This window comes from Trachemys scripta, chromosome 23, assembly GCF_013100865.1.
Source record: "Trachemys scripta elegans isolate TJP31775 chromosome 23, CAS_Tse_1.0, whole genome shotgun sequence".
NCBI lineage: Eukaryota > Metazoa > Chordata > Testudines > Emydidae > Trachemys > Trachemys scripta.
The window spans coordinates 583,092-601,383 of record NC_048320.1 but is presented as its reverse complement, the minus strand read 5'-3'; the positions used below and the strand labels follow the sequence as shown (position 1 = coordinate 601,383).

General features: G+C 57.9%; 2 protein-coding genes across 3 annotated transcripts in view; one reads left to right on the top strand and one right to left on the bottom strand.

Annotated features, from left to right (window-relative positions):
- The window catches only part of EFTUD2 (elongation factor Tu GTP binding domain containing 2), a gene marked incomplete at its 5' end in the record, with an annotated part of 33,824 nt that extends 21,335 nt beyond the window's left edge, over positions 1-12,489 (top strand). The window contains 12 exon segments of the mRNA XM_034755908.1: positions 799-910; positions 1,287-1,427; positions 2,684-2,785; positions 4,435-4,517; positions 5,245-5,331; positions 6,297-6,423; positions 6,919-7,006; positions 8,439-8,557; positions 9,180-9,274; positions 9,711-9,864; positions 11,327-11,434; positions 11,706-12,489. Of these exon segments, the coding sequence (XP_034611799.1) occupies positions 799-910; positions 1,287-1,427; positions 2,684-2,785; positions 4,435-4,517; positions 5,245-5,331; positions 6,297-6,423; positions 6,919-7,006; positions 8,439-8,557; positions 9,180-9,274; positions 9,711-9,864; positions 11,327-11,434; positions 11,706-11,801 (1,312 nt within the window). The 3' untranslated portion in view covers positions 11,802-12,489.
- Positions 12,490-14,031: 1,542 nt separating this feature from the next.
- Positions 14,032-17,784, bottom strand: HIGD1B (HIG1 hypoxia inducible domain family member 1B). 2 transcript variants are annotated; one of them, XM_034755997.1, is made up of 4 exons: positions 17,720-17,784; positions 15,977-16,080; positions 15,285-15,419; positions 14,032-14,256 (listed from the first exon to the last, which is right to left on the bottom strand). In XM_034755997.1, the coding sequence occupies exons 1-4, from the start codon at positions 17,782-17,784 to the stop codon at positions 14,192-14,194; spliced, it is 369 nt and encodes a 122-aa protein (XP_034611888.1). In that variant the 3' UTR covers positions 14,032-14,191. The 2 variants fall into 2 exon arrangements, with proteins under 2 accessions (XP_034611888.1, XP_034611889.1); XM_034755998.1 differs by lacking the exon at positions 17,720-17,784 and adding an exon at positions 17,387-17,661.
- Positions 17,785-18,292: the final 508 nt, after the last annotated feature.

Below are 18,292 nucleotides of genomic sequence, written 5' to 3'. Positions count from 1 at the left end.
ATAAGTGACATTCAAAGGGTGCAGAGAGGGATATGATCAGCACAGCTATGGATACGTTTGCATTCTCTTTTCCCATTATCCGATAGATCAGTGGGTCCCAAACTTTTGACTAAGTGACCCGCCAACTGCTTGCTACCTTTTTTGTGATCCATCATCACAAATACGCACCTTCCACCCCAGCGCCACGAGGCTAATCCTGGCCCGGTGCATAGCGGTGGCCCTGGTGGGGTGCGGGAGGGTTGGAGACCGAGCGTGCAGGGGGCTCCTATCCTGTGGGCCTGGGCCTGGCGTTGGTCGCAGCATCACTCAGGTTTGAAGGGCTGGCCAAACCCGAGTGGTGCTGCGACCCCCATACAAGAGGTTGTGACACCTGAAGCAGGGAGCCAGCCCCTGCAGGACAGGAGCTGCCGCTGCAAGGTGAGTGTGGGGCACGCTGACTCCAGCCCTTCCCCATCCCCTCCGGGCCAGGAGAAGTGTATGTTTGCCTAGGCTAGGCCCCGGGGATGGGTTAATCTGGCCATAGACATAAGCACCCATCTAGAACCTTCTTGGGGCCTTTGTCTGCGTGCTTGGAGTTGCAGCAGGAGAGGAGTGCAGCCAGTCTCCCACTCAGCACAGGAGCGTTCCACAGGGAGCAGGCAGCATGGAAGAAGGTGCAGACGTGTTTGTCTGAGAACCCGAGGGCGAGAGGTTGCGATTCGATGAGGGCGGATGAACAGAGCCAGACAGCATTGTGAGAGGCCGTGGAGGTGTGGACAGCGGTGACTAATGGGTGTGCTATCCCGTTCCGTATTTCAGATACCACATAGAGGTGAACCGAGTCCCTGCCGGCAACTGGATCCTTATAGAGGGGGTGGACCAGCCCATTGTGAAGACTGCAACCATCACTGAGCCTAGAGGCAACGAGGAGGTACCGTGTGTGACTCAGCATCGTTCTGAGTAGGGGAGTGTCAAGGGGCGACAGACGTGCTGGCTGTCTAGGATGGTCAGCTTGGGGGGCAGCGATTTCCTCCAACCAGAATGTTACTTTCTCCCATGAGCAAGGCAGCCCCATTGTGGATTGTCAGTCTTCAGGGTGCCTGGCTGTGTCTGTCAATACAACAAAACCCACTATGAATGCAGGGAATGCAGCTGGGCTCCTACTAGCCTGCACTTGGTCATGGTGCTGTCCCAGCAATGGTGGGCGTGTCCTGTGGCTGACTCCAGGCTCCAAGGGGTGGTCGTCCTACAAAGCAGAGATTTCCCTTGTCACCAGAATCTTACTGATTGTTCCGATTTGGTTTCAGGCTCAGATCTTCCGTCCATTGAAGTTCAACACCACGTCTGTCATCAAAATAGCCGTGGAGCCAGTCAACCCTTCGGAGCTCCCTAAAATGTTGGATGGCCTGCGGAAAGTCAACAAGAGCTACCCGTCGCTCACCACCAAGGTGTGTGGCTGAGGCGAGGCTGATCCAGGTGCCCCCGGCTGTGCTGCTCTTTGGGCCCCCTTGTGCTATCTTCAGTTAACACTTGACATGTTCAAAACCAGCCCCGTTTTGGCTTTGCCATTCTCTCCCCTGAAACCCACGTGCTGTTAGTCTGCATGGACTAGCCGAGCTTGATTCTCCTAGGCAACGATGTAGGGTTCACCCCTTGAGCAGTGGTCTCCAAAGTGGGGTGCGCACACCCCAGGGGGTGCGCAAGAGGATCCTTGGGGGTGCGTGGCAGGAGGAGCGCTGCTTTTTGCTTCGGCAGTTCGGGCGGGAGTCTGAGCGGCCTGTTTTTTTTTGTTTTTTTTTTTGCTTCGGCAAAAATGGTAGAGCTGGTGCGGCAGGGGGTCCGTGCTCAACATTTTTTTACTGATAGGGGTGCGCGATCAAAAAAGTTTGGAGACCACTGCCCTAGAGCATATTTTGCTGGGAGCGGTTAGGCCTGGCAAAGGTACAGGTTTCCCACAGAGCCTGTATCTCCAGCAAGAAGAGGCTGGGAGCGGAGTAACTGGGTGCTCCCGGTTCTGCAGCATGTCCTGCAGTGTCCCTTGCTGGGACCCTAGGACTGGGGCTGCTCTTCCCTCGCAGCAAGCCAGGAGCTGGCCCCACTTGCCTTGTTGAGTAGACTCAGGAGCCTGGAACTTTCCCTCTAGGTTCTCTGACTAGAACACTGGGACGAACTGGGACTGTTCTGACTGTGGTCTGGGAATGCTGACAGGGGAGAGTGGCTAGGATGGTCTGCATTGGGGGATGGGAGACTGACCCATGGAGAATACCTGAGCATGTAACAGGAGAACCCAGGAAGGGGTTAGAGGCCAGGTGACACCTTTGCCCAGGAAACTGAACAAAGGGCTATGGGAGGGGTCGCTGAAGAGAGAGTTTTCAGGAGCTGGCTGGTAATATGGCTGGGAGGCAGACAGGGCTCTGACCTCCCAAGGAGGGCTGGGATGCCCGGGGACCCCAAGATGGACCTAACTGAGGGGGATCCTGTTGTCTGTGCCTGCAAGACCTGTCTTGGACTGTATTCCTGTCGTCTAAATAAACCTTCCGCTTTACTGGCTGGCTGAGAGTCATGGTGAATCGCAGGAAGCCGGGGGGTACAGGGCCCTGAGTCCCCCACACTCATTTCCCTTGGCCTAGTGGACAAGGCTAGAAGGGGCTAGGTCAGAAGGAATGCCGTGCTGTAGCTTGGGGCATCTGTTCTGGTGTTTCAGGTGGAAGAATCTGGGGAGCACGTGATCCTGGGGACGGGGGAGCTGTACCTGGACTGTGTGATGCATGACTTACGGAAGATGTATTCAGAGATTGATATCAAGGTGAGGAAGCGAAACGAGCCTTTCCTGTCGTCATTACTGAGAGTACATAAAACGGGACCTCCTCCCCCTTGGGAGTGTGGCAATCAGCTGCTGCCCCAGGCCCGTTGTGCCACAGGGTCTTATGACTGCAGCCCCTGAGGTGTAGAGAGACGGCTGAGACTTCGCGGTGCTATTCCTACCTCTACCATTCACTTGCTGTCTGACCTCGGACTCGCCACTTACCTTCTGTTGTAGGCTTCACTTTATCCCTCTGTGAGACATACGAGGTACGTGCGTACCTCACAGGAGGGGTGAGGTTTGAGATGTCTGAGATCCTCAGATGACAGGCACTAGGGAAGGGCGAAGAATTGTTATTCTCTTTCCAGGAGTTGCAGGGAGATGGGAAGAAGTTTCCCTTTATTTCTTAATAACAAAGAAAGCAAATGCATCCCTCCAGGACAGGCAGGTCCCTGTGCGTCTCTTGGCACAGAATCGTGCCTCAGAATCTCAGCTCCATGTTTTTAATTTTGAGCTTCTCGCTCTTATGGCTGCAAAGATAACTTTGAAAACCTGAGCAGAGTGTAACCAGTGCAGGTCTGAGTCTGCAGAGAGCCTCAGTGGCTGGCTCAGAGAGGGGTGAACAGCCTAGATCATCTCCACAGCTCCTGAACTTGGCTGTTTGGTGTTTTTCCAAGATGCCGTAGAATCCAGCATTTTTACTGCAGACGTTACCATTTCGCCGGATGCCGGCACCCCCGGCGTTTTGTTTCCTGCCGAGACCTACTGCAGCTCTCGAGCTTCTGTTCCACGGAGTGGGAGCTGCAGAGCAGTAAAGTGTGGGCTGGCCAGCTATGCTGCCTGGAGAACAGCCAGTAGCCAAGGCCTGAGAACTAAGCTCCCCTTTCCTCTGACGTCTGTGGGGGAACGGCCATTCTGAGCCAGGCTGCCCAGATGACACCATGACAACTGAGGCCCACAGAGCTGGGCTGCCTGGAGAACACGGAGGAAAAATCCATTGTTAGAAATAGCCATTGCTGGAGACAATCCCCACAGCATAGTAGGTCACAGCACTTTCAGTCCTGAGGCCCAGTTGGGGGCGGGTGTTTGGGGAGGGGAGGAGTGGGACCGAAGAATATTTCATGGAGCTGCAATACATTCACATTAGGGGTATTTGCTGAAGCATTTGGTCCCATGGTGCTGCAGAATGCATGGGGCTCAGAGTATAACCTAGGGAGCCACTCTCCTGGATCCAGGTGCCTTAAAGAGACACTGTCAAGTTGAAATTCAGTCCGTTTCAATCCCTGAGAACTGTTTTCAGAGCTACCCCTGCCCAGAGCCCCGTGTGGCCTCACAGTCACACTTCCTTGTTTTTTAAATGTTTTTCTCTCCCTTGCTGCTGTGAAAGACCCACAATGATCCAGGGCAGCCTAACTAGCTGAGAGAAGTGGGGACACAGACTCGACACCCAGATCTGCCAGTTGCCCAAAGGAAACATTGAACAAAACAGGCCCCTGATTTTTCTCTCGTTGCTTTTGATTATAGTGATCTCGGGCATTGCTGGTAACAATGGGAGGTTTAAAAGGTTTCAGACAGTCCCTGTGTAAAGTGTGTTTGTGAAGTTGAAAAGTTCAAAGAAAAGACACAAACTGCTGCTGTTGTTGTTTTTAAAGGTTGCTGATCCGGTTGTGACGTTCTGTGAGACTGTTGTGGAAACTTCCTCCCTGAAGTGTTTTGCTGAGACACCCAATAAGAAGTATGGCTTAGTGACCTGATAGTCCAACTCTGAAATGGTGTCCCCATGGGAGACAGTGGGATCCCCTTCCCCTGGACTGAAGCCAGTCTCTGGTGTGGTTAGGAGGAGGGGGGAAGAGACACATTATCTCACATTAGCACTTTCCTCGGCAGCTGTTGGAGGTAGGGTACCGGGCTAGATGGACCTTGCATGTGATCTGGTCTGGCAACCCCTGTTTCCAGCACTCTATAGTGTACCAGAGGGCACAGTCCTACACCAGCCTCAGAAAGGGACCTGCTAGGAGTTTCTGTGACCTGGACTTTCCATTTTGACACGTGCTGGTTAAAAGACTGCTTCCCGGCTCATTCTAATCACATGCCACTGCACATGGTCATCTGCAAACCTGGCTGCTGAGCTCCAGGTTCTGACATTCCCACGGCAGGACTCCGAGTCTCCTGGCTTTCCAAGAGCTGTGAGCGAGTCAGTCCTGGAAATATAAACAGGCAGTAAACTGAGGCGTGTGTGTGGCTGGCTGTATCTCCCTAGCCACGTCCCAGGTGCACGCAGCTGTTGTAAGAGCCCAGTGGTTTCCCACAGAACAAGAGGGGAACATATTTTTCCATTGTAACTTCCTCTGGGTTCCTCATCCCCTTTCATTTCAGTCTGTTGCTGCTAACTGTGCAGATTGCCCTCTGGGAAAGCTCCCATCTCTGCCACTAGCTGATTGGCATCGTCTCTCTCTGCACAGGAACAAGATCACAATGATTGCTGAGCCACTGGAGAAGGGGCTCGCGGAGGACATTGAGAACGAGGTGGTCCAGATCACCTGGAACAGGTCTGGCTAATTTGGGGAGAGCAGAGGCTTTGTATGTGTGAGAGGGCACTAGCTGGGGAAGAACTGGAGGGAAATGTACAGCTCTGGAAATCACAACATCAGTGTAGAGCCCTGAGGAAGAGGAACCTAATAGGGATGGTGTCTCTAAATGTGCTACCCGGCCAGTCCCTGGGTCACCCTGAGGCTCAGCCTAAGTCAGCGTATAGCCACCACAGTAATTCCTGCCGTGGCACGTGCCACACTATCCTCCTTGGGTCAGTGGTGCGCGGCCTCGCCAGGAGCACTTCCACCAACCTAAAAGGGGCAGTCTGGGGAGCTGAGAGCCCCGTCTCTTAGCTCCACTAGCAGCTCCCTGCCAGGAGCCCGGCTGCCCCACAGACTTCTGGTGGGCTACCCACTCTCCGTTCCCCTCAGGGAGTGGGGGAAGCCACCTAGGGCTTCTCCCCTATCCATTCCCCACTGGGAACAGGGGGAAACCGTCTGAGGCTTCTCCACCCCCGTTCTCCTCCAGGAGCTGGCTTCTCCCTCAGGAGCTGGCTTCTCCCTCCGGGATCTGGGCAGTCTTGTCAATTTCAGGGCTCAGTTGACAAGGCTGTCAGGCTCCATGCTGGGAGCGGGCAGGGCCGCCCCGACTTCTCGTCCTGACTCCCAGCCAGGTGCAGGGTCCAGTCTCCCATCTTTCCAGAGGAGTGGGGTCCTTCTCATCAATTTCACAGCTGGTACCAAGTATTCTACACCAACATAAGCCTTTTGCCCCTGGTGGAGTTGGAGTTATGACGACGGTGTGGTAGAGCACTTACGTTGGCGGGAGCAAGACTGCAGCTGCCTTATGTCGACCCAACTGTAATGTAGAGCCGCCCTACGAGCAGGAGGAGCTGTGAGGCTGCATTGTGCCTGTGTCTCTCTCCCCGCTGAGCCAGGAACTGGGCTGTCTTAACGTTTTCCATCTGTTCCCTTCCCACCAGGAAGAAGCTGGGCGAATTCTTCCAGACCAAGTATGACTGGGATTTGCTGGCTGCCCGCTCCATCTGGGCCTTTGGGCCAGACGCTACTGGCCCAAACATTCTGGTAGATGACACGCTGCCCTCGGAGGTGAGGAACGGCAGCCCTGGGAAAGGAAGACGCACAGTCACACTGCAATGACTTGGGGCAACTTTGTCCACCCCGGTATTCAGAGGCGACATGTTTTCCCCAGACCCTGGCAGGAGGAGTCTGGAGCTGTAATTTTGCAAGAGAGCTGTCTTACTCTCTTAGAACAGGGGCTAGCAGTCAGGGGGTCTATGGGCTAGTCCCAGCTTTGTCACTGACTTGCCTTGACTTTGGGCCCAGCCACTTGTGGCTTAAGTGCCCTGTTGTTTAGCACCCACATAAGTCAAGCCACTTTGATTTATGGATCGAGGGGCCAAATTTTGAAATGTTGGCTCTGAGCTCTCTGCCTTATTGTACCCCTCTGTCAAAGGAAGAGAATACAGAAGTGCAAAGCGATGCTACTCCTCTAAGAATTCACTCTTGAGAATGGTCCCTCTCTTTCCCTTGCTGCAGCTGGATGCACCATCGCTGATTTGTAATGTGTCTGTTTCTGTGTAGGTGGATAAGGCCCTGCTGGGCTCTGTGAAGGACAGCATCGTACAGGGGTTCCAGTGGGGCACAAGGGAAGGACCCCTCTGTGATGAGTGTAAGTAAAAGGTCTTCGGGCAGATGCAAATAATAAAACAAGAAGAATGAATTCTCCTCCCCTTTGGCAGCCAAATTATCTGTCTATGATATGCCCCAGGACAAAAGGTCTAGTTTAACCAGCAGGTGTGTTGCTGTCTAAACGGGACTCGCTGGGTGAACTCTCTGGCCTGTTATACAGGAGGTTGGACTAGATGTCTGACAATGCAGAAAAGGCAAAAGTATTCAGTAAATATTTCTGTTTTGTGTTTGGGGAAAAATCAGATGTCATATGCTGCTGAAATACTTTCCATTCCAACCGTAACTAAGGAGGATGTTAAACAGCAGTACGAGAGCTAGACATTTTTAAATCAGCAGATGCAGAGAACTTGCCTCCAAGAGTTTTAAAAGAGCTGGCCAAGGAGAAGGTTAAGGGATGACTTGATCACAGTCTATAAGTAAGGCTACGTTTTAGTCACGGGTATTTTTAGTAAAAGTCATGGACAGGTCACTGGCAGTAAACAAAAATTCACAGCCAGTGACCTGTCCATGACTTGTACTATATGCCCCTGACTAGATCTTGGGAAGAGGGTGGGGTGGCGCGCAACCCGGGACCAACACTGGTGCTGAGGGATGGGGGCGGGGCTGGCAGGCTCCCTACCCAGCTCCACGCCTTCCCGGAAGCAGCGACATTCCCAGGCGGATGCATGGCTATGCAGCTCTGCACGTTGCCTCCTCCCTGAGCGCCAGCTCCGCAGCTCCCATTGGCCGTGGCTCCCGGCCAATGGGAGCTGCGAGGACAGTGCCTGCAGGTGTAGGCAGTGCACAGAGCCCCCTGACCTGCCTGCCTCCCCCTCGGAGACAAGGGATGACGCTGCTTCCAAGGAACCCCCCCGGAGGTAAGCACCATCCAGAGCCTTCACCCCGTCCTGTGCCCCAGTCCTGAGCCCCCCACCCAAACTTCTGCAGCTGCTGGGGGGGGCTGCAGAGGTCACAGAAAGTCATGGAATCCGTGACCTCCGTGACCAACTCGCAGCCTTATCTATAAGTACCTACATGGGGAACAAAACTTTTGAAGTCCAGCAGACAAAGGTGTAACAAGATCCAATGGCTAGAAGTTGAAGTTAGACAAATTTACACTAGAAATAATGATTCTTCATCACTGGATACTTTGAAATCAAGACTGGATGTTTTCCTACAACGTACGCTCTAGTTCAAACGGAGACGTTCTGTGGCCTGGGTTACACAGGAAGTCAGGCGAGATGATCACAGTGGTCCCTTCTGGCCTTTCTCCTGTTCCTGCGCACCCCAGCTGTGTGTCTGCGCTGGGCATGATGGTCCCGGACTGTGCGGTTTGGGCTGGTCTTTGCGGAAAGGTTAACCTTCCGTTCCTAATGGGACTTCGTCCAGCCACGGCGTCAGTCACTCCCTGCTCTCTTCCTTCCCACGCCCAGTGATCCGCAATGTGAAGTTTAAGATCCTGGATGCCGTGATCGCTCAGGAGCCGCTGCACCGGGGAGGAGGGCAGATTATCCCAACGGCGAGGAGGGTTGTGTACTCCGCCTTCCTCATGGTAAGGACTGTGCTGTGCATGGTGGGGCCAGGGCCTAACACAGCTTGTGTCTCCTTCGGGGGCCGTGTGGAACTGGGGGGTTTGGGTGGGCGGGCGGTAAGTACCGCGCGGGTGCGTGAGACATTTACAGCCTAACGCAGCTTGTGTCTCCTTCGGGGGCCGTGTGGAACTGGGGGGTTTGGGTGGGCGGGCGGTAAGTACCGCGGGGGTGCGTGAGACATTTACAGCCTAACGCAGCTCAGTCATCGATTAATCTCCCCAGTCCCCGGAGAAGGAGGCAGGCACAGCAATAGCAGAGTCATTCCAGGTCCCTGACTGTGTTTGGCCTTCTGAGCCTGGGATCCTCCCTCTGCGGGTTTGCTCTGGGCTGGTCCTAGAACAGCCCAGACGCCCGCAGCAGCTCCACAGGGTTCTGTTTATCTGCTGCACGGCGTTCAGCAGGTCAGGAGCCTGGCCAGCAGGGTCAGGATCACTCGGCTAGTAAGTCTTGGTCCTTCCCTTATGTGCCCACCGTGCTGACCGTGTCCTGTTCACACACGTGTGCTGCCTCCTGGCCGGCAGGAACACCTGGGGCCTGGGCTCGGTGTGTGCCTGGCGTCTAATTTCCCATTCCTTTTCCTAGGCCACTCCTCGGCTGATGGAACCGTACTACTTTGTGGAGGTCCAGGCCCCTGCTGATTGTGTGTCTGCAGTGTACACTGTGCTGGCCCGGCGGAGGTAAACTGCAGGGAGACCATGGCTCTGCGGGATGCGTGCGTGTGCGTGCGTGTGTGTGTGTGTGTGTGTGTGTGTGTGTGTTTGCGAGGTGGCGACTCTGCCCGGAAGCAATGTCCCCGTGGCATTGCAGGCCACGTGAGGAAATCAGAGCTGCAATACGTGCAGTCATGGTGTTCGTTTTCCAGTGGCATTGCATGAAACCTTCTCTGGCGGGTCTCGACTGCCCCCCAGTGTGGGGGGAGGGTGTCTCGGGGAGCCCCCACTGCAGCCATAGGAGGTGTTAGAGATCAGACTCGGTCCTTTGTGTGTGTGTGTGGTTCTCTCCTGCAGTGCTGACAGTGGAGGGGTGAACAGAGGTGATGTCAAGGGGATGTTTTAACAGATGATGCCTCAAAGGCAGATGTGGGAGGGTTAATTCTTTGTGACTCTTCGCCAGAGGTCATGTGACTCAGGACGCTCCAATCCCAGGCTCCCCCCTTTACACCATCAAAGCCTTTATCCCAGCCATTGACTCGTTTGGGTTTGAGACTGACTTGAGGACTCACACGCAGGGACAGGCTTTCTCTCTGTCTGTCTTCCACCATTGGCAGGTGAGTGTCTGCAGCCGCGTGGGGCGGCATGTTGGGTTCAAGGCCTGTGCCCCACCAGCCTCGCTGGGTACCACGAGCAAAGGGAATGGATGATTGCAGGCCCTCGGGGGTTGGGAGGAGCCGCTGCTCCCGTCCCGTTTGTATGTTAGCTGTAAATTTACTGCTGCTAGCCAGATGACTGGTCCCAGGCCTCAAGCCAGGAGGATCCGTGCTGCAGCTTCCCCCTGGATGCGGTGGTCTGGATGGGATCCCTTTCACCGCTGCTTAATGGGCACGAATGGGTCCTTCATTAGTGACAAGGAAGCTGCCTCAGTGGCACTCCCAGCCCTTCAACTCGGGGAGCAAGAAACCAGGGCCAGGACCTGGGATCCTGGTTTCTGCAGTGCAGGGCCCTTGAGCCCCCAGGCTCCGCCTCAGCCGTTACCTATTAAAGAACTTGTTTCGATGCCTCTCTGTGAAAGTGCCGGCTGAGCTGTGGGCCTCCGACCGTACTGGCATGGTCGAGATGCCTAAACCTGGGCCTGCTGGGCTGCAAGAGACTAGTCAAGCAAGTCCTCCCTCGGCAGGAGCAGGCAATAGCTCCCTGCTATCGGGCACCTCAGACATTGAACGACTAGGCTGGACTGGAATTCCTTAGAATGAGCCCGGAGCCAGCACCTCCAGTCAAGTGGGAGCTGCCAGCAGGCGGCCGTATCTGCAGCGATGGGTAAATTCCTTTGATGGTTGGCATGCATGTTCCAGAGGTCTGGCCTCCACGCTCGTGAGACGGGTTACACACCTTGTGTTTCCGAAAACGAAACCCTTCCTGGCTTTGACTGGCAACAAATCGACCCGCGTGTACCTTCCTAAAGCTGATTGTGACGCTTTGAACCAATACGCAGCTTAGGGCTTGTCTACACTGGTAATTAACAGCGCTGCAGCTTTCTCGCTCGGGGGTGAAAAAACACTCGCTGAGCGCTGCACGTTTCAGCTGGAAAGCGCCAGTGTAGACAGTGCCCCGGCGCTGGGAGCCGCGCCCCTCGTGGAGGTGGGTTCTTTAGAGCGCTGGCAGCGCTGCCCGTGTAGATTAGCCCTTAGTGCGTTCTGCACACACCTCTTCTCCACTGCCTGGCACCGTGGTAACATGCTCAAACCGAAAGAGGTTGGCCGTAGCCAGGATTAACCCGTCAGGGACTGTTGGTGGCAATGACTGATCAGGCCTGCAGCTGTGTTGCTGCGATACCCAGTTGCACACAGGGTAAACAGGTCTGTGCCAGGGTGCCCTTGTGCCCTAGGCAGTTCGTGCTGCTGTGGCAGACTGTTTCCTAGCCCCACACGGAGAGCGGGCAGACTGGCTGTCCGCGGCAGTGACCGCAGAGTCGCCAGGACTCGGAGTTACTAGGGTTTGCTCTAGTTGAGGGTAGCTCCCAGGATTCTTCAGTGGCTCTTCTCTCCCAGGCTGACTTTCTGGCCTGTGTTTCAGATAGTGCCTGGAGACCCCTTGGACAAGAGTATCGTCATCCGGCCCTTGGAGCCCCAGCCAGCACCTCACCTGGCCAGAGAGTTCATGATCAAGACCAGGCGCAGAAAGGTAAGGCCAGCAGCAGCAGCCTCGCCCACTCTGCGATTCTTCTCCCCTGTCCGCACAGTTCCCAGGGCCCAACGTGCCCCTCGCCCACAGCCGTGCTTTGGACTCCGTATGCTGCCTGACGCACGGAGCCGTCCCCTTGCCCTGGTGCTGGAATGGGCTAGTGCTCTGCCTGCAGCAGGGCTTTGAACGCGCCAGGGTGGGCTACTCGGATCTCTGGGAGCTCTGCTGGCTCTCACCTCTCCAGCTCATGCTGCCACTTCTCCATCCGCAGGGCTTGAGCGAGGACGTGAGCATCAGCAAGTTCTTCGACGACCCTATGTTGCTGGAGCTGGCCAAGCAGGATGTTGTTCTGAACTACCCCATGTGACCGTGCTGCCGCAGAGGCTAACCAGAGACTGCTCCGGTGTCTGCCAGCCCAGCTCTTTCCCCTGCTCTCCTCATCCTGCAAACATCTCCTCCCTCGCAGTCCGGCTGCCCTGGTACTGCATGGGCCGTGCACTTCTGCTAAGGACCCTTACCCGCGAGCTTACAGGCTCTGTGTGTTTGGTGCCTCCTAGGCCAGGAGTCTGCATTCGAGATCGACAGAATATGGACATGGCTGATATCACTCTTGGTCCCCTGCAGACTGTTACTTCCACTGCTGTGTACAAGTGAATTTTATAGCCCCACGAGGCAGTTCCAGGCCCAAAGGGGTTAATCCTCCCCCCCCCCCCCGTGTTCCCCCAGGGAACATGGCGTTAGGGTTACTGGGGACAACCTGCAGTTTCATGCAGGGGTTTCATGCTGGGTTCAGCTGCCTGCAGGTGTCTCTGATAAAGCTGGGAGCTGCCGCCAAGCTCCTGCAGCCAGTGACGTGTGCAGGCTTCCCGGGCGGGGCAGAGCCTCTCCTGGGGTGCCGAGGAAGGGGCATGGCCTGTATCTGGGGGGTTGTTAGTGACCTTGCAGGGAGCGGGTGGCGGGAGTCTGGACCTGCCGCCAGTCTGGATTTTTATTTCTATTTTGTACGAGTTTATTTCTGAGCTTTGTAATGACTGAATAAAACCCCTCTCCCTTGGCATGTCTCTTCCTGGGGGTCTCATTGCCCAGAGGGGAGAGAGGCTTGGCTCAGCGCCCACATGGTGACCCCTGGAACCAGGGAGACAGCACAGAAACAAAGACCCTCTGATGGTTGCTTCTGTACTGTGAGCTGCACCCATCCTCTGGCCCATCTGTCTAAGGGGGAGGCATGTGCTGGGTGCAGCCCCCATGTGGATTCTCTCCAACAAGCAGGATGCACTAGTGTGAATCACCCCGGCTTCCTGCGTGGCAGGGTCACTGTTCCCATCTCTGCAGCCTGGGGGTCGCCAGTCCGCTGGCTTGGTGCTGCCTGAGCCTCTCGGCAGCCCTGTGGCTGTTGGCTCATACGTACTGTGCAGTGCCTGTGCTCTCCTGTTTCCCCTCCAGCATAGCTCTGCAAATCGTAATGTCCCCTTCCCCTTCGGTCACAGATCTCATGCGTCTCCTGTTTCCAGCCAGCCTGCACGCTGCTCACAGGAGGGCACAGTAACTGTCCCATCTCCTGTCAGTCTCTGAATGGCCCATGGTGGACACTGACCTTTTGCCCTCACCCCGAGTGCTGCCCCCTCTAGGTCAGTGTTGGGAGGTGGGCACTGCCCTTGCTCGGGCTGTACCTCCTCTCTGCATAGTCTGGGGCCTTTGCTCTGGGGGCGTCTCTGTTCACCCGCCAGCTTGCTGGGTTTGGTCTCGTGGAGCGAACACTGCGCTGGGCCCTGGGCCCTTTCCAGCTCCATGTGGCTGCGTTTCCCCTGTGTCAGTTCATGGTGGACCCACGACCTCCTGCTGGGCTGCCCTAGCCATGGCCCTTCCAGGTCCCCTCCTCATCCCTGGCTGCAGGAGCCCGCAGGAGCTGAGCACCTGCCTTATTCACTCAGGTGGGTCTGGCTGGCCTGAGCTGAGGCGAGGTGGAAAGTCCTGGGGCTGTCAGGCCCCCGGCAGCAGCTCCGAGCTCCTGTCCCATGGGCATGCACCTGTGCGCTGTGCCAGGCTGTGGGCATGGCCCTTGGCCCTATGCTAGCGGCGGGGAGCAGGGCTACGTAACAGAGCAGGTCTCTGTCTTATGGCTGCCGAGGGCTCCAGGGAGACCAGCTGGGCCTGGCTTCAGTGCACCTTGGTAACAAGCCCGCGGGGGCCCTGAGCCCTGTTCTCTCTCCGTGGAGATCTCGGCCCCTTGGCGTGGCTCTGGCCCAGGACCCTGCCGCTCACCTCTCCCAGCCCTGCGGCAGGCCTTCATTGTCACAGTACCACCCCCAGGCTACAGGCCGGGCAAGGGAGAGGAGGAGGGGTGGTTACCCCGTTGCAGAGCAGGGCCTGGGGCCCGGGCCCCCACTCGGGCACCCTTCCTCTCTTTACCTTAGCACCATTCATCCCTCATGCAGCAGTGTGAGCCCTCGCCCCTGCCCAGCTGCCGTCCCTCCCTGAGCTGGGAATAGAACCCAGGCGTCCTGTGCTGCACTGCCTGCCTTACTGACCAGCTCAAAGTGCTGCCTGCAGCTCCCCTGCGCCAGCTCCAAGTACGTTCCAAGAACTGGGCCGAGCCTCCTTTAACTGTCACTTTATAAACCAGAAAAGCAGGATTTGTTACATACACAACAGCAGCCCCTGGGAGCGCTGGGCTGCAGGGCCTAGGTTAGGCAAAGGGAAGAATACTGTGCTGGGGCCCTAAGATGCTCCATCTCCACCTCTGCAGCTTCCTCGTGTCTATTTCTGGGCTCTGGCTGCAGCCGGTTTCAGCAGGTGGTCTTTGTACATAGTGTAGGTTGCACCTGCAAGAGAGAGTGACATCAGCACCGGCCCTAAAGCGAAAGGGACAACGTCCCACCAGGAACGTGCCGGATCAATAACTTGTCTTTCTAGAGCGTCGTTTGGCCTGGAGATCTCTGGATCACTTCACCCACTCCGGAGGAGCAGGCAGCTCAAACGGGAGGGGAATGGGAAGAGAAGCTTGTGAAGTGCAAACAGCTACCCCTAGGCTGCGGGCGCTTCGCCTTCGCTCAGGTGGCCAGGGCTGGCCTGGCTGCAGGCAGCGCTGCCCGAAACGCTCCGGCTGGGGCTGTGCAGGAGGCAAATCAAATTGCCCAAGTCGCGCCGCAGGGCTCGCAGTGTAAACCAGACTCGGGGCCGGCGAGCTGATGCAGGATCGCCGAGCTGGAGTTGTCGGGGGCAGGGACTAAGCCTCTTGAGAGCTTTTCCCAGCGGCCGTGGCCTCGGCACCGTCTGCGCTGACGCACTCGGCCTGCTGGAAGTTGCTAACTGCGTGCTCCAGAGAGCGGAGCTGCTGCTCGCTGGGGCCCATCAGCCTTCCAGCTGCCTGGCCCCCTGCCCGCTGGCATCTTGGCAGAGAGGGGCTGCGTTGTCACTGGGCGGGGAAGGGGAGGAAAGGGGAGTCCGCTCACAGCCCCAGCCCCATTACCCTCTGGGTGATTCAGGTGCACTAGGTGATATTCAACAGCAGCCCTGGGTGGGGACACAGCGTCTCCCCTTGTACTCGAGGGCAGGGACCTTGGACTTCATGGCCAAGTCTGTGAGACACACAAAAATCCCTTTGATCCGGCACCAATTTCAAATAAACCCCTTTGATGGAGTGACCCCCCCACCCCTTCCTCTGCGTGACTCAGGCCGCGGCCCCAGGAGGAGGTGGCCGATGCCCACGCACCATCCAGCAGCTGCAGAATCCTCCACCCTGGTGGGATTTTCGTCGCCTCGCAGAGTGCAGCCCCCGGCAGTGCTCCCAGCTTCCCTAAGCCACTGCCCATGTGCATCTTGGCCCCAGCCACCCCCAGCCCTCACTTACCCAGCGTGATGGCGCCAACCACGCAGGCTTGGGCAGCCACGCGCGTGTGGATCAGGTGCACAGACATCTTCATCTTTCCTCTGGCCTTCAGTCTGTAGAGGCCATAAGTGGCCACCATGGCAAAGCCCGCGATGCCTGTGGGAGCGAGAGCGCGTGGCAGCTGGTCACTGGGAGGCTCCCCTGGGCACACCGCAGGCCTGGAGGAGACGGATGCTGCAGCGTGAGCTGCTGGCCAAGGGCCTCCCTGCTAGTTTTGCTTTGTTTTACTCTTCCTGGCTTCTGGGCTACCCCGCTCCCGTCAGCAGCCCCCACCCGTAGCCCCATCAGTGCTGCGCTCCCACCTGCAGGGGCCGGTCAGCAGACGGGCCGCTCGTTACGAGCTCTTCCCCTCCCTGGGGCTCTGAGGACGGGTCCGTTCACACGGCAGCCAGCGTTTGTGGGAAGCCGGGAGCTGCCCTGGCTCAGCTGGGGAAGGGTTGTTCACGTCTCTCTTGTGGCCACGCAGCTCGGGGGGTAGCTGCAGGGCCAGGCAGGGCAGGTGCTATATAAGCTCCCCTGGTTCAGATGTGACCTGCCACAGCTCTGCTATTCCGGTCCTGCCTCCCGCCTCCAGGAAGCAGCTCCTGAGGCGTCCCCTCGCTGGGTCCCAGGGCACGCTGCCCTCCCAGCCGCACCCTTTCACCCCCACTCACCAACAGGCACGAACGGGGCCGCACCCGCCTTCTGCAGGAGCTTGGTGGAGACGGTGCCTTCGCGCTCGGGGACCCACTGGCTTTCGTCCATAACCATCCTGCCCCTGCAGCCAAACAGGCCCCATGAGCCACCTTTCCAACCCCAGCAGCCAATGACTCCCCTCCTCACAGAGCTGTACCCCGGGGGCTGCCTGGTGCCCCCAGCCAGGGCTCTGCATAACTTCCTCGCGCCTCCTCCCCACAGAGCTGCAAGTGTCTTACCACAGGAACCACCCACGCCCCCCTCCTACTCCCCACTTCACAGCTGGGGCCCGGAGAGGGGCGGGTGTCTCGGCCATGGTCACAGAGTGAGTTGGTGGCAGGGCCAGGGGTAGAACCCAGGAACCCTGCCTCCCTGGGGCCCGGTCAGGGGCTGGCCAGCTAAGGCATGTCTATGGCTGGGCCACTGTTGGCCACTTGGTCCTATTGCCGGGGGCTGGGGGGAGGGAGGTTCCCAGAATAGAACCCACTCGGTCTGTGCCGTGTCCTGCTGCCCCCAGCAATGGGCTCGTCCCGCGGCTGCAGCAAGCGCCCGCTCCCGTGCCTCAGCCCTGCATCGCTGGGCCGCGCGTTCGCTCTGCTGGGCTTGGGGCTGAGTTCCCAGCGGCGCTGGCGGGTGAGCCTGGGCCTGCAGTGCAGGGGACGCGGCATTCGCACCAGCCAGCCCACGGCCAGGCTGTACCTGGGGCCTGTTCGGGGCCAGCACCAAACCAGACCCTGCGCCAGCGGGACAATTCCCAGATGACCTGGAGGCTGGTCATGAGCCGCAGTCCAGGGTTAAGCGGTCGCTAGTCAGTGACGGGACTGTGAGCGTGACACCGCGAAGACCCTTGTTTGTCCTCGGGATCCTAAAGCAGGGCAGGCCGAGCGGACGGTGGGAGCGAGCATCGGGGTCCCCAGGGGTGCAGTAAAATACCCGTAGCTGGGGGGGTCCTGACTTCCCTCTGCGCAGGAGCCGCCCTCCCCTGGTCTGTGCCCGGGTGTGCAGGGGACGCGGCTGGAGCAGATTTCCTGCTGCTAATGCCCGGCAGGTCCGCAGCCGTGATCTGCCCCAGGGCCGCTGGGCGCCAGTGCGGCATGGCCAAGCTTCCCAGGGATGGATATCTCCAAACCCCTCAAGGATCCCTGGGCTACTTCCTAGTGCCATCAGCTCTGCCAAGCTGCCGAGAAAGCTGCAGCCCCCCCCCCCCCCCCCCCCCAGCAGAGCCGAGCGAAGCGCCGTGACCTGAGACACTGAACCTCCCTCCTTGCACAGGCAGCCAGGGCGCCCCGAGCGTCTGACAAGGCTGCTGGCTCGGAGGGCACTGCCCAGCACTCACCGGGCCCAGAGCCGTGTGCCAGGGGACCTGGGTGTGGCCTGCTGGCACTTACCTGCTCTCAGTGCTGCTGGGCTAGGTCTGGAGGCGGCCCGGGCAGGACCTCCTCTCCCCGCCGCACCAGGGACATTTCCCAGCCTTGCACTTTAGGGTTACAGCAAAGTCACTGGCCCGGGAGGGGGAGAGAGCGGAGAGGGGGCTGGTAATTTGGCACCAGTTCCAGGGACCTTAACCCTTTGTCTGCCAGACCCCAGCTCCCCTCCCGCACGGAAAGGTCTCCTGTGAAATCAAGACCCCACCCCCTGGCTGAACTCCCAGGCCCCCGGGTTTGCCCAGGATTCCCTGAGCCATGAGAAACAGGAAGGAAAAGTCCCAGCTCCACCAGTACCTCAGGGTGTCCACCAACCTCCCATCCGTCCCTGTCTCCCAGCCACTCCCGCACTCCAAGCTCATAGCAGACTCCCCACCCCAGGGCGGGTTCGGCCTTCCTCCCACTCCCAATCCTTTGAGCTCCCTGCCCTACCTTTACTGCCAGCCCCCTTTAACCATGGGGCTCCCATCCCTTGGGCCCTCCCTTACACAGCCCCAAGCCTCTGCCGCCCGCCCCCCAGGGGTAGGCAGTGACACCCGGCTGTGCCTGGCCCCTCATGCCCGAGTGATGGGGGAGATGATGGGACTAGAAGGTGCTCTGGTGGCAGGTGGCGCTGGGCAGTGGCAGGAATTACACAGCCCCCTTTGCTAACGTTAATACGGAGGGAAGAGCCCAGTCTCCCCCCCCCCCACACACACACACACAAGGAAGGACGGGTTGTCTGCTTAGGAGAGACAGCAGGGCCTGGGAGTCAGGACTCCTGGGTTCTGCACCCAGGTCTGGCACTGATTCATTGGGCAAGTCATTTCCTCTCCTGGCCTCAGTGTGCACATGTGTAAACCGAGGACACTAATATCTGCCGACATCGGG

Excerpts from the sequence above, each read along its gene's own strand:
- HIGD1B (XM_034755997.1), bottom strand. The coding sequence starts at position 17,784 with ATGAGCTTGGAGTGCGGGAGTGGCTGGGAGACAGGGACGGATGGGAGG. Across the intron at positions 16,081-17,719 it reads AGGTTGGTGGACACCCTGAG|GGGCAGGATGGTTATGGACG; the intron begins GTACTGGTGGAG and ends GTTTGGCTGCAG. Across the intron at positions 15,420-15,976 it reads GGCCCCGTTCGTGCCTGTTG|GCATCGCGGGCTTTGCCATG; the intron begins GTGAGTGGGGGT and ends TCGCTCCCACAG.